The sequence below is a fragment of the Apodemus sylvaticus genome, chromosome 9, assembly GCF_947179515.1.
Source record: "Apodemus sylvaticus chromosome 9, mApoSyl1.1, whole genome shotgun sequence".
NCBI classification, from domain to species: domain Eukaryota; kingdom Metazoa; phylum Chordata; class Mammalia; order Rodentia; family Muridae; genus Apodemus; species Apodemus sylvaticus.
In genome coordinates this window covers 27,762,644-27,775,486 of record NC_067480.1, presented here as the reverse complement: position 1 = coordinate 27,775,486, position 12,843 = coordinate 27,762,644, and the positions used below count along the sequence as shown (strand labels likewise).

The 12,843-nt window shown below is 46.5% G+C and overlaps 1 protein-coding gene across 1 annotated transcript in view; it reads left to right on the top strand.

Moving 5' to 3' along the window:
- Psmd1 (proteasome 26S subunit, non-ATPase 1) overlaps window positions 1-8,464 on the top strand; it is a 75,194-nt gene extending 66,730 nt beyond the window's left edge. The window contains exons 22-25 of the mRNA XM_052192297.1: window positions 365-451; window positions 1,300-1,446; window positions 5,526-5,678; window positions 8,243-8,464. Of these exons, the coding sequence (XP_052048257.1) occupies window positions 365-451; window positions 1,300-1,446; window positions 5,526-5,672 (381 nt within the window). The 3' untranslated portion in view covers window positions 5,673-5,678; window positions 8,243-8,464. The remainder of the gene's footprint in view (window positions 1-364; window positions 452-1,299; window positions 1,447-5,525; window positions 5,679-8,242) is intronic.
- Window positions 8,465-12,843: the final 4,379 nt, after the last annotated feature.

Below are 12,843 nucleotides of genomic sequence, written 5' to 3'. Positions count from 1 at the left end.
ACTCACTCTGTATTACCATTACATCAGCTGTGAGAACATCTCTATGACCAAGAATTTTCCAGTGCTTTTCCCATAAAACCAAAAGAACATAGCGCTCATGTCTGTGTCTCAGAAGTAGACGATAGCGAAGTCACAGCCAAGGCAGATGAGAAAAGACACAGCCCAGTAGCTAGTTAGGCATGACAGTAGCAGCCAGCGATGCGCCGTGACACCCTGCTTTCTCTCCCTTCGCTTCTCAGTGGATTCGCTGTGTACAGTTATTGACAGGAGTCAGGGACGCACTGTGGGACTGCTCTCTTAGGTTCCTTTCTTAGTCTGTAGGTAAGAGATTATAACAGTCTTATACTATCTTGACTGTCTCCAGGTTTCCACCGCTGTGTTGTCTATTACTGCCAAAGCTAAAAAAAAAGAAAAAGAAAAAGAAAAAAAGGAGGAAGAGAAGATGGAAGTGGTAGGTATCCCTCGTGGTCATATGGGTTGATGCCTGTTGTCGTCCAGATTCCTTAAACACTGTTGTACTTGGCTCCTAGCCTTTTCAATTAGTTATTCTGTTTCCAGCATACAGAATCATACCATTGCATTTGAAAGAAATTCTAGAAAACCATGTCCATATTAGTTTTTCTTATTGCTCGGACAGAATACCTACTGGAAACATCTTTAGAGAGAAGAGAATTTGGGCTCATGGTTTTAAGGTATGCAGTCTATCACAGCAGGAAAGTCATGGTGTCTGAAGCTGCATCTTTAGCAGCAAAAGCTTACAGAAAGGCTTGCCCATCCCTAGATCTGGAAGCAGAGAGTGCAGGCTGGCCACACAGCTACTCTGCATCCTTCACCCATCCCTTCCACCAGCTCGGCCCTGTCCAGAATGTCCTCAGATGTTCACATACATGAGCTTCCAGAGGGCATTCCACACTCAGACCATAACAATGTCCATTTGTGAGAAGTGCGATACAATACAGAACAGGAATGAGTTCACAGAGAAAGTTACAGCTAAAGTAGGCTTTGACAACTGTCTGAGTAGACGGTGACTTGATGAAGAAAGGCTTTTGGGAAGATTGATGATGGGCCAACCATTTAAATAGACTCTTCTGATCTCTGCTGGTAGAAACCCTTTCAAAGGTCCTTTAAAATGACTCGTACTGTTCTCATCCCTAAGTAGAGTTGGGTATATTTCTAGTTGTACTTTTATTGTGCCTGCCACTACCCTTTGCACCTGACAGTGTTGTCTAAACTTGGCAGACAGACTCAAGTAATGTGAGGCAGAGTGATCCCTCACTGATTGCATTTCTCCTCTCCTAGGATGAAGCAGACAAGAAGGAAGAGAAAGAAAAGAAAAAAGAACCTGAGCCAAGCTTCCAGCTGTTGGACAATCCAGCACGAGTCATGCCTGCTCAGCTGAAGGTCCTGAGTGTGACAGAGACCTGCAGATACCAGCCTTTCAAACCAGTAAGTTTTCCTCCTTAGCTGCATTTGCCCTTGGGGTAGTAATCTGTGAGACTAGGTAAGACTGACAGAAAAGGATATAAATCCCCAAAGTATTTTAGAGCAAAGTTACTAATAAACTTTAAAAGGGGAGCAGGGGGCTGTTAGCAAAAACAAGAGCAATCTCCTTGGCTTCATATAGATTGTGGAGAGCTTCTCTTTTCTCTAATTTTTTAAAGATTTATTTATTTATGTATTTATTTTATATAAGTACACTGTAGCTGTCTTCAGACACCAGAAGAGGGCGTCAGATCTCGTTATGTATGGTTGTGAGCCAACATGTGGTTGCTGGAATTTGAACTCAGTGCTCTTAACTGCTGAGCCATCTCCCCTCTTTTCTGCAATTCTTGAGAACTGTTTTCTTCTTCTGTCATGGATGTGGGCACATAACCACACACTGGGTTGAATGTTTCTCTCTCCTCCATATGTAAAATAGGAATTATCTCCTTGACTAACCTGCACACATCAAAGAAGCTAATATGCAATCACTGGGAACAAGATCTGGCCCTGCCAATATGTGGTCATCAGCATAATTACACGACTAAGCACAATGAGTTTTAAAATTAAAAAGGGATCTTTGTGATACTCAGTTAATCCCAAGACAGACTCTTTCTCAGTAGAAACAAGTATATTGGTTACCTCTTTCATTACTGTGGCAGAACCTGACAGAACCAGCTCAGGAGGGGCTCTATTCTTACTCATATTTGAGAGGATATAGTCCCTCATGGTGAGATAGTCATGGTGGAGTTTGTAGCAGCAAGGGGGTGGGGGACTCCTCGAATCTCAGGAAGATTAATACTAGAAGAGAAGAGGGGTCGGGAAGCAGGCCCAGGCTGTGACCCCCAGACTTGCCCTTATGTCCGCCAACTGCCCGACGTTCCAAAGGAGCCACGCATCCCAAAACGGTACCACCATCTGGGCAAGAAGTGTTCAAACCCACGAGCCTATGACGGACATTCTCATTCAAACCATGAAAAAATCCTTACCAGAAAGTTTAACATAACACTGTCTTGATCTTTCAAGTCTTTTGTTGTTTTATTCTTGGTGGTATTTTGGATTTTCTTGTTTTGTTTTGTCTTTTTTTTTTTTTTTTTTTTTGAGACAAGTTTTTAGTGCACTATGGCCTAGAAGTCATTTTGCAGCCCAGACTGGCCATGAACCCATGAGCAGTCCTCCTGACTAGAGCTCCTGAGTGCTGATTATAGGCATGAACCTAAAAGCTACTCCTGATCCAAGTTTTTTTTGTTGTTGTTGTTGTTTTGAGACAGGGTTTCTCTGTGTAGCCCTGGCTGTCCTGGAACTCACTCTGTAGACCAGGCTGGCCTCAAACTCAGAAATCTCGCCTGCCTCTGCCTCCCAAGTGCTGGGATTGCAGGCGTGCACCACCACCGCCCGGCCTGATCCAAGTTTTTAAATCTAGAAAGCTAAAGACTTATCAGTCCACCCATGTAGGACATCCACATACTGAGTCTGTTGTTTGAAATGTGATGGATGAGACTCCTGGATCTTCATATGGGAGTAACTTTATTTTTCAATCAGCTAAATGATAAATTAAAAGCAACTCTTGTCTCAGTTGTGAGCCAAGGTGTTCCTAACTAGGTTATTAGCATACAGAAGCAAAGGCACGAAATGGAAAGTGCTGTGTGTGGTCGTTTCAAGCTGAGGGTGGGAGGGTGGGCATACCTGGGTTTAGATCTCTGCTCTTTTGTTCAGTAGTGCAACTAAGTAATTCCCTTGCATTTTAATTTTTTAACCTATAAACTGAGTACAGTAATTCCCTCTACTCTAGAGTTACTATGACAGAGGACATTTCCAGGTCAGTTCCTGCTTGGTTTTCTTGTCGTAGGTGCAGGATTTCTTCAGGTTGATGCAGGTTATTACATGTTTAGCAGAGGTGACTGCACACCTCTTACTACGTAGCACATACCTCTTAATAAATACACTGTGGATGTATTAAGTTTTATACATTAAAGGAGTACATTTTATATTTTGTAAATTCTTTTTATTGAAAGACCACTCCTTTGTATGTACATGAAGAAAAATATTGCCGATTAACTCACTTAAACTTTTAATAGCAGTGTTCCTCGGGAAGAAACGCTGTGAAGCTTGGTGGCCTATTCCTCTAATCCCAGCACTTGGGATCCTGAGGCAGGTGAATCTCTGTGAGTTGAGTCTAAACTACAGGCCAACCAAGGATGCATGCCTTGTCATGCCCCTCAAGAGAAAGAAGCACTATGATAACGTCCCTGCTCTGCTTCAGCAAGGAGTCACCATCTTAGATTTAATAGCCTATGGATAGCAGGATGTCTTCTCCTTAGCAGATGAACTTTTCCTCAGAATAATGAACCTAAAATGTGGCGTAGCTATGAACAGCCCTGTGGATGTGTGGGCTGTGCTGCATATGTGAATGAGATCATTTCATTTCTGATAAGTATATAGGGAAAGTTAGAACACATAGCTGCAGGTTTCCAGAAACTTGGGAGTTGTCTTCTGAATGTGGACATTTTATTTCTCGCAGAAACTCCTCTCCATTGCTCCACTAGAAAGTTCACATAAACTTTCAGGCAGTGGAGGGCAGGGCCAGTGGCCATATTCTCTGTTGTTCTTGGGCTGTTGGCAGTCAAGGCAGAGTCATTCCATAGAATGCATTCTTTTCAAGAAAACTTTATGGGAGAGAGTTGTAGATTCTTTGGTGTGAATGCATGTGTTAGAAGGGGAAAATGGTCTAGAAATGCTTGAAGGCACACCAGTTTTATAGCATGCCAGGGCAGAATCTTGATGAGTAAAATCAGATTAGGTTCAACTGCAGAGATACTTAACCCATGTGAGTCATGTCCCTAATGATCTGTGCTTCTTTCCACCCCAGTGATGTGCTTTGTAGCAGGACGCTTTTCCAGATGTGCCTTCCACTGTTGGCTGATTTAATTACAGAGAGCAGCTTTCCCTTTCCATTGACACAGGCATGCAGATAGAATGAGATTAGCACACCAGAGATGGTTAAATAGTTTGGTGTTTGAATTTACCATCAGCTAATAGGCTGAGAGAGGCCTTAATAGAATTGCTGCTGTAGACTACTTTGCTTTGGCTTTCCACCTGGTGTTTCCATTCCTTACATCATAGTGCTTTCTAGATTATAGTGAAAACACTCAGATCTCTGCTGTATTTATTATTTACTCTGACATTCTGGAATTGCTGGAGAGAAAAAGAAATGACCTTTTATTTGTAGATTTTCTTGAATGTCACAGATACAGACTAGGGTGCTTCAAAAACTAAAACGGGGCTGGGAAGTTGGTTCAGCCATTCAAGGCTAGGAGCACAACAAAAACTATAACGTATACCCATATCAAAGGTCTAGAGATATTTGTTGCTCTTACAGAAGACTCAGGTTCTGTTCCCCAAACTCACATAGCAGCTCACAACTGTCTGTAACTCCAGTTCCAGAGGATCCAGTGCCCTCTTCTAGTCTCCCCAGGTATTACACACACATGGTGCACAGGCATTCATATAGGCAAAATACCAAACACATAAAACAAAAATAAATAAAAAATTTTTAGGTGGTGGGCATGTCTCCAGGTTGGTGGTAGCTTTTCCACGTTTTAAACAGGCTCAGGGTGGGAATGAAGTTGCTGGTCCAAGATCACTGTGTTGAGCAGTGTAGGAAGGCAGTAGATAGAGTGCTGTGTTGAGCAGTGTAGGAAGGCAGTAGATAGAGTGCTGTGTTGAGCAGTGTAGGAAGGCAGTAGATAGAGTGCTGTGTTGAACAGTGTAGGAAGGCAGCAGAAGGCCCACAGTCAGAATTTCTTGGCTGGGAAACACATCTTCAGTCGGGATGCAGTGGCCACACAGAGCAGCGTCACGTGGCCGCCACGCACTGGTTAAGCTGGCAGTTGCTCACTGGAGAGGGGTGATTCTGTGCAGGTGTAATTAATTCTCCTCAGCCTTCTCCTTACACATCAAGTGGTAAGGGTTCGTACCGAGCCCCTGCTCTAGAGCGCAGAGCATCATGGAATGTGAGTGGAGCTAATTCTGTTTCCTCTCTGCAGCTCTCCATCGGAGGCATCATAATCCTGAAAGACACCAGCGAAGACATTGAAGAACTTGTGGAACCTGTGGCAGCCCACGGCCCAAAAATAGAAGAGGAAGAGCAAGAGCCAGAGCCCCCAGAGCCTTTTGAGTATATCGATGACTAGGGCGGGGTAAGGGCTCACCGGTCCCCTCTGCGGTCCCCTCTGCAGGAAGCGGCCTGTCAGTGCTCGCAGGTGTTTATGGAAACAGCATGCGCATCCCTCTCCGGCTTGTATCTGCTCTAATCCACCCAGTGTAGGCGTCACCTTTCTCACACGGCTTCTTTCTGCAGACCGTTTATAAGTCCATAACCTGGGAGCTGGCCCCCGAGGGAACAGCCTGGTGATTTTCACAACAAAGTTATCTTTTTTTTTCCCTTAAGATTTATTTCTGTTTATGTACGTTGATGTCCTGCCTACATGTCTGCAGGAGGGGAGGGTGCCAGACCCTCTGGAACTGGAGTCACAGTCAGTTGTGAGCTTGCGGCCATGTGCTAGGAATTAGACTCAGGTCCTCTGGAAGAGCAGCCAGTGCTCACAACCACCGGGCCATCGCTCCAGCCAAGAAAGTCTTCTTAAAAATAGCTAAATGGGTGCATGATGTGAAACTCTCAGAGAACTAATAAGAATGTTATTGGGGGGGGGGGGTAGCTAAGGAAAGCCAGGCATGGAGGTGTATATACCTGTAACCCAGCAATGGAGGCAGGAAATGCAAGAGTTTCAAGGCTAGCCTTGGCTACATGACAAGTTCAAGATCAAGGCCACCTTTTGTTTTCCTCTTGTTTGTTGTTATTGTTGTTGTTGTTTATTTGTTTGTTTTTGTGACAGGATTTCTCTGTGTAGCCCTGGCTGGCCTAGAACTCACTATGTAGATCATGCTGGCCTCACACTCTCAGAGATCCGTCTGTCTCTGCCTCCTGAGCACTGGGATTAAAGGCATCTGTAGACAGAGGCTTCCCACTGATTCCCTTCTCTCCTTGCCCTTTGGCAGTAATTCTAGCACCAGAGCTTTAACGTTCATGTATTCAGTAGAGTTATTAAACATGCGGAGTTCTTAAGACACATGACCTCTGAAGACCTTGGAGTGAGTCAGACTATATCACAATCACTTCTCTGGTGGAGAAAACATGATTATTCCAGGCGTGTAAGGCCAAGGGCTGGAGAGATGGCTCAGCAGTTAAGACCACCGACTGCTCAGATCCACCTGTAACTCCAGTTCCAGGGGACCCGACACCTCACACAGACACAGATGCCGGCAAAAACACCAGTACACAGAAAATAAAACTAAATTATTTTAAACAAGGGGGGGTGTCTTAGTCAGGGTTTCTATTCCTGCACAAACATCATGACCAAGAAGCAGGTTGGGGAGGAAAGGGTTTATTGAGCTTACACTTCCATGTTGCAGTTCATCACTAAAGGAAGTCAGGACTGGAACTCAAGCAGGTCAGGAAGCAGGAGCTGATGCAGAGGCTATGGAGGGATGTTTCTTACTGGCTTGCTTCCCCTGGCTTGTTCAGCCTGCTCTCTTATAGAATCCAAGAATACCATCCCAGGGATGGTACTACCCACAAGGGGCCCTCCCCCTTGATCACTAATTGAGAAAATGCCCCACAGCTGGATCTCAAACATGGAGACACTTCCCCAACTGAAACTCCTTTCTCTGTGATAACTTTAGCCTGTGTCAAGGTGACACACAAAACCAACCAGTACAGGGGGAGAATCCTTAGTTTCTAAAACTTAATCTTATTGTATGAAACTGTCACTCTTTCAATTCCCTAATTTTATTTTATAGTCACGTATTAGAAAACACATATGAAAGATACGTAGTGATTTCACTAACCTAACAGGCATCCTAAGAAAAATATGAATTTGGTTTACTCTTTAAAGAAAGTAGGAGGCCAGAGCGATGCTCAGAGGTAAAGGCGCTTGCCCCCAGGCCTGGCAGCCTGAGTGTGATCCTGAGAAACACGAGGTGGACGGAGACCACTGACTTCTGCCTGTGATTCTCTGACCCCCAGAGGCATGTGGTGGCACACAGGTACCACGGAGTACAGGCCCACACAGGATCAATACCTTTTGTAAAAGGGACAGAGGAATTCTATCATTTACCACAGTTATATAAAAAACGTATTTAGGACTGGTGATGTAGCAGTGCTAGAGTATTTTTTGGCCCTGCACAAGGTCCTGAGTTCAGTCCCAGCAACACGCACAGAAAACACACAAGTTGCAAATCTAGCATACACTGATCAGCAATTAAAGAGCAGCCTGCCTTTGCTTGTGTGATGCACTCCTGCCTGAGAGTGGATTCAGAGCAGCCGGTGTGTTCCGAGGCTCTGCCTTACACCGCCGTGATCTCCGCCTCAGCTTGGCCTGCAGCTTGCTTGTGCTGCGATCTCAGTCTGCACCATGTTATTGACTCATAGGGGCTCTTCCGGCCTCTCCTGCCTCGCTGAGACCACCTGGTCGTGTGCTTCAAGATAGCGTGGCTGCAAAGTGCACAGCTAGAAGCTGGACCCTTAGAAGTTTTGTAAAGGATGAAATTGAAATACTTGATTTGTTAGGAATTCGGAGATTAACGATAGTGACAGATTGGCACAACAGGCCAAGCAGGGACTGGGTTTAGATTTCATGTAGTAATTTAAAAAAAAGTTTGTGAGTAAAGGACAATGCCAGCTCTACCGCTTTCGCTTCCCCAGGATCCCATCTGCCCAGCTGTAGATGACCGTCCTGGTGCACACTGAAATGTCGTGAGGAAGCCCACGCTGAGACCTGCTCGAGCCACACACCGTTGCCTACGCCGACATAAAGAACCTGTGTCCTGAGTCTTTGGTTGAGAAGAAGACAAACGACTGTTCAGTGTTCTCTTTCACAAAATTTGGTTTTCAAATAAATATATTAAAACCTCCACATTGACAAGACTTTAGTTGATTTGTTTTTCTTATTGTTTCGGGTTTTTTATGGATATGATACTGCCACTATAAGCTAATAGACCTGACAGCACCTGCCTATAACCCCAGCACATAGGGAGCTGAAGCAGGAGAGCTTTGACTCTTTGACTTAAATTTAGGAGATTGTTTTAAAGGAATTCTTTGTGGCATTGCTGGAGATTGAATCTAGGGTTTCCTGCGTGCTGGACAAGTGTTGTTCCTCTGAGCTATAAGCTATACCCCAACCCAAAAGACAGCCTCAGAACCTGTAGGGAGATGAATAAACAATTCTAGAGAGGCCAGCCCTAAAGCACTCATCTGTCCAGTCTAAAGATTACTGATTCCCAAGGACGGTTCCACACAGTTAATTTCATTGTATCCCCTCCTTCATAAACTCCTGCTTCCTCAACATCAGATGATTCTATAAAAGAAATGATCTAATTTCCTAGGCTCTCATTAGCTATGCCCTTCCTGTTTAAGCTCTTAATGTTGCTTGCGTTTTAGATAGTTATCTCTTGCACTTCCCTTTGTATCTGAAATGATCAAAAACCAGAAGTGTCTTGAGGATGCCATCATCATCATCTGGGAAGAGGTAGTATTTTCACCAGCCTGACAAAATAACCAACTTAAGGAAAAAAGGATTCTCATCAGGCAGTGCCCTTGATTATTGAACACATGGTAGCTTTAACGTACAGGGTAGTGTAAAATGGTCGTTTGGATCAGGAGACTTGCTGGATTTGGTTTTTTTTTCCATAGATTTCCTGGAGCTGAGAGCCGACAGAGGACTAAAGTCACATGTGGACAGGGTAGGAGTTAGAAGTTGGGGGCTCTAAACACGAAATGAAAGAGGGAAGGCATCTGCCCGGGTGTTATTGGTTCACATCTTTTCCAGGGTGAAAGGCTGGTTGGGCTCTGTAACAACAGGTGGAAGTAGATGGTTTGGTTTCAGAAATAACGGGATCTATAACCCAGTCCCTCTACAAGTCTGTAGACAAAGAATTCCTGCCTCATTTTTTAAATATATATATAAAAAAAGACTCACTCCAGAAGAGGGAGTCAGATCTCGTTATAGGTGGTTGTGAGTCACCATGTGGTTCCTGGGATTTGAACACAGGACTATCGGTGCTCTTAACCACTGAGCCATCTCTCCAGCCTGGATTGCTGCCTTTTAAAGTTCCTCTTCAGGAACCAGGCCCTTTCATTCCCAGTAGGAGGCTAAGGCTTGGGGCTAGAAACATCAAGGCTACTTCAACCACATTGCAAGACTCAAGTCTGGAAAGTAGAGACGTCCTCTCCATCCCTCCTGTGGCATGACTTGCTCTAGTTTTCCCCTGGCTTGAGTCCCCCTTCATTTCACAGGTCAGACAAGGGTTGGTCTTCATTTGGACATCTTGTGCAGGGATGTGTTGGCACTTGGGCAGGTCCTACCGGCTCTGCACTGTAAGTGCTATTCTTCGGTTCTCTTAACTGCGTTGTCTAAGCAGCATTCTATCCACACTGTTTATGCTGATGAAACATGCACCTCCAGCTTCTGTGGCAGGGCATCCTCCTCTGGGCCGTCATGAGCATAGACAGCATATCCGAGCACACGCTATACCCCGCCTTCTCTGCTCTGAGCTGATGTCCACACCTCCACCTTGCTGCCCACACCAGAGGCCCAGCTTTCACCCTTGACTCAGCTCTGAGCCTCCACAGTGACTCCACACCACTGTCACTACTGCTCACTACCCCGTGACCACTCCTAGACTCGGCACACTCTGATCCTTTCTCCAGATCCAGCTTTGTAAATCATGTTAGTCTCCTGCTTAAGAGCTTGCCACATAAGCTCCAAATGGGCTGTCCAAGCATCTGTCCGAGGCCCTCTGCTGCTCAGCTCTGCAGCCTCTCATTGGCTTCAGTGCCTTGCCGGCTTCTGTCACCTGGCCTTTGCCTATACCCTTGCTTCTACCTTAATGCCCAACTCTCTGGACTTTACTATCTTTAAAGACTATTTGGTGGGGCGGGGAGGGGCAAGGGGAGATGGAGACCCATGGAGGCTAGAAGCATCCAATTCCCCAGGAACTAGAGTTACAGACATCTGTGGTGGGAACTGCCTTAGTGGTGTTGGGCTTGTGTCCCCTCTGCAAGAACAATACATACTTTGAACTGCTGAGCCATCTCTCCAGCCCAACTCTACTGTTTTGCCTCTAGATCCGGTGGATATGCAGATGGTTTTTGTCTCACAATGGTTTGTATCTGATAAATGTGATAAATTGAATATATGTTTTATAGATCTGCTATACATTGTAGGTTAGCAACATGAGACCACCCAGGAGAACCTGTTTGTCTGCCTTTATGACTGCATGGCTTCCAGGGAGCTGGGGCTCACTGCTACCACCCAGCATTTCTAGAGGGTTGAACTATACATCACTAGCTCAGGAAAGACCCACGGCAGGGATTTGTGGTAGGTCAGCACACTCAGTCAGTGGGGCATCCAGGTAGCTCTCTGGCCTGTTCTCCCAGCAGGCCTGGCCTCTGCAAAGTGCTCAGCCTTTACCCTATAAGAACCATGTAAGGACTGAGCAGTCAGAGAAAATGAATAGTCTCCCTTCTCTAGCTGAGCTGACAGCTTCCTGAATCAGGGTGGGTGGGTGGAAGGCTGGGGCTGAGATAACTCCCTTTCAGAGCCTAGACTCTGCGATACTCCATTTTGAGACACTACCAGCCAGAGGCAGACTCGAATGCAAGTAAGGAAAATCAGTCACGATGATTCTGTTACTTGCCTCCAGTGGTTGCATCCATTCCCATGGACAGATGCTTCTAGAAAATGTGAGTCAGGACATTAGAACACTGGGAACCTTTAGGACTAGAATGAGGGTTCGAGAAGGTCCCTTAGCTTGGCTTTTTCTCCCCCACACCTGGGTTCTGGGTTTGGCAAGTCCTAGTGCCCATGGTGAAAGGCCTGTGCAGAGACACAACTAACTATTAAAGGACTAGATAGCTTAAATAGGCTTTATGGCCCAGATGGAGACTGATGCTACAGAGGCCAGGCTGTACCACATACCACTCGCCTCAGCGCCCTTGGATGCAGCTGTCGGTGTGTTAGTGCCCCCATCTCCCCAGAATGCTGATGTCACTTCCTTACCCTGACTCAGCTTCAGCCTTCCAGGGTCTTCAGTGAAAAGGCTGGAAAGAAACTGACCTCCTCCTCCTCCTCCTCCTCCTCCTCCTCCTCCTCCTCCTCCTCCTTCCTCTTCCTCCTCCTCCTCCTCCTCCTCCTTCCTTTTCCTCCTCCTCCTCCTCCTCCTCCTCCTCCTTCCTCTTCCTCCTCCTCCTCCTCCTCCTCCTTCCTTTTCCTCCTCCTCCTCCTCTTCCTCCTCCTCCTCCTCCTCCTCCTCCTCCTCCTCCTCCTCCTCCTCCTCTTCCATTCACTGTTGCTCTTGGAGCTCAAAATGTTTATTTCCTAAGCTTTTGATAGTTCACTCAGGGAGGGGCCATCATGACTGGGCAGAAGGGAAATGGAGGCACAGGACAGGGTGGGGACTCATCGGGGTCATCCTGTGTCACACATGCTGCTCTGGGTAGAAACCTGGGTCTAGTCTGTGTCAAAACACAAGAGGGTCACACAGCGGGAGGATATTGACCTGAGCCAGGCCCAGTAGCTACCAGAAGCAACAGGATCTGTGGGTCTCTGCTGAACTGCCTAGAAACCATCTGCCTTCATCTAGGGTCTGAGTAGGCTGTCCGGGTCCAATTCTGCTTTTAAGTAAAGCAACCGATGAGAGCATCTTTGTAGAAACAAGGACCTTAACCACCCAGAGCACCGGGATTTTAGGAAGTCAACGGCAAATGCTCAGCCACCATGGAGATCCTTTTGCTCCCTGACACTCATGGGTTACACGAAAAGGACTGTTCCTTAGTCTCAATCCACGGAGAGAAATAGACGAGAGGAAGTCACCTATTCTCGCCCTTCCCAAGAGGGTTCTGCCCCTTGCAGTTTAAGTCTGTCTGAAATATTCTGTGCCTGCCCAAAGACACCGGGATCTCCTAAGCCTGTCTATCCTATAAGCTGAGGCTGGGAAGAAAGGTGACCTGGCAGGCTGGAGAGGCCGGGTCACGGGGTGGTTGGGCTTGCCGCAGGGTGGAGGCGCCTGAATCTCGTCGAAGCTGGCAGAGGTCGGGATGGGAGGAAAACATAGCCAAGGCTGCCAGCTTGATTTTCTGGGAACGCCTCCGCCTCCAGACCGCCAGGCTAGCCGAGCAGAGCCTGGGTTCCTGGAAATGAATGCCAGGGGCAGGTGGGGTGGGATAGGATGGCTGCTTCCCAAGACCCACCAAGAGCCCCGCTGGCCCGTCCTTCCCAGGCCCAAGGTCACGGCAGGCAGCGACAC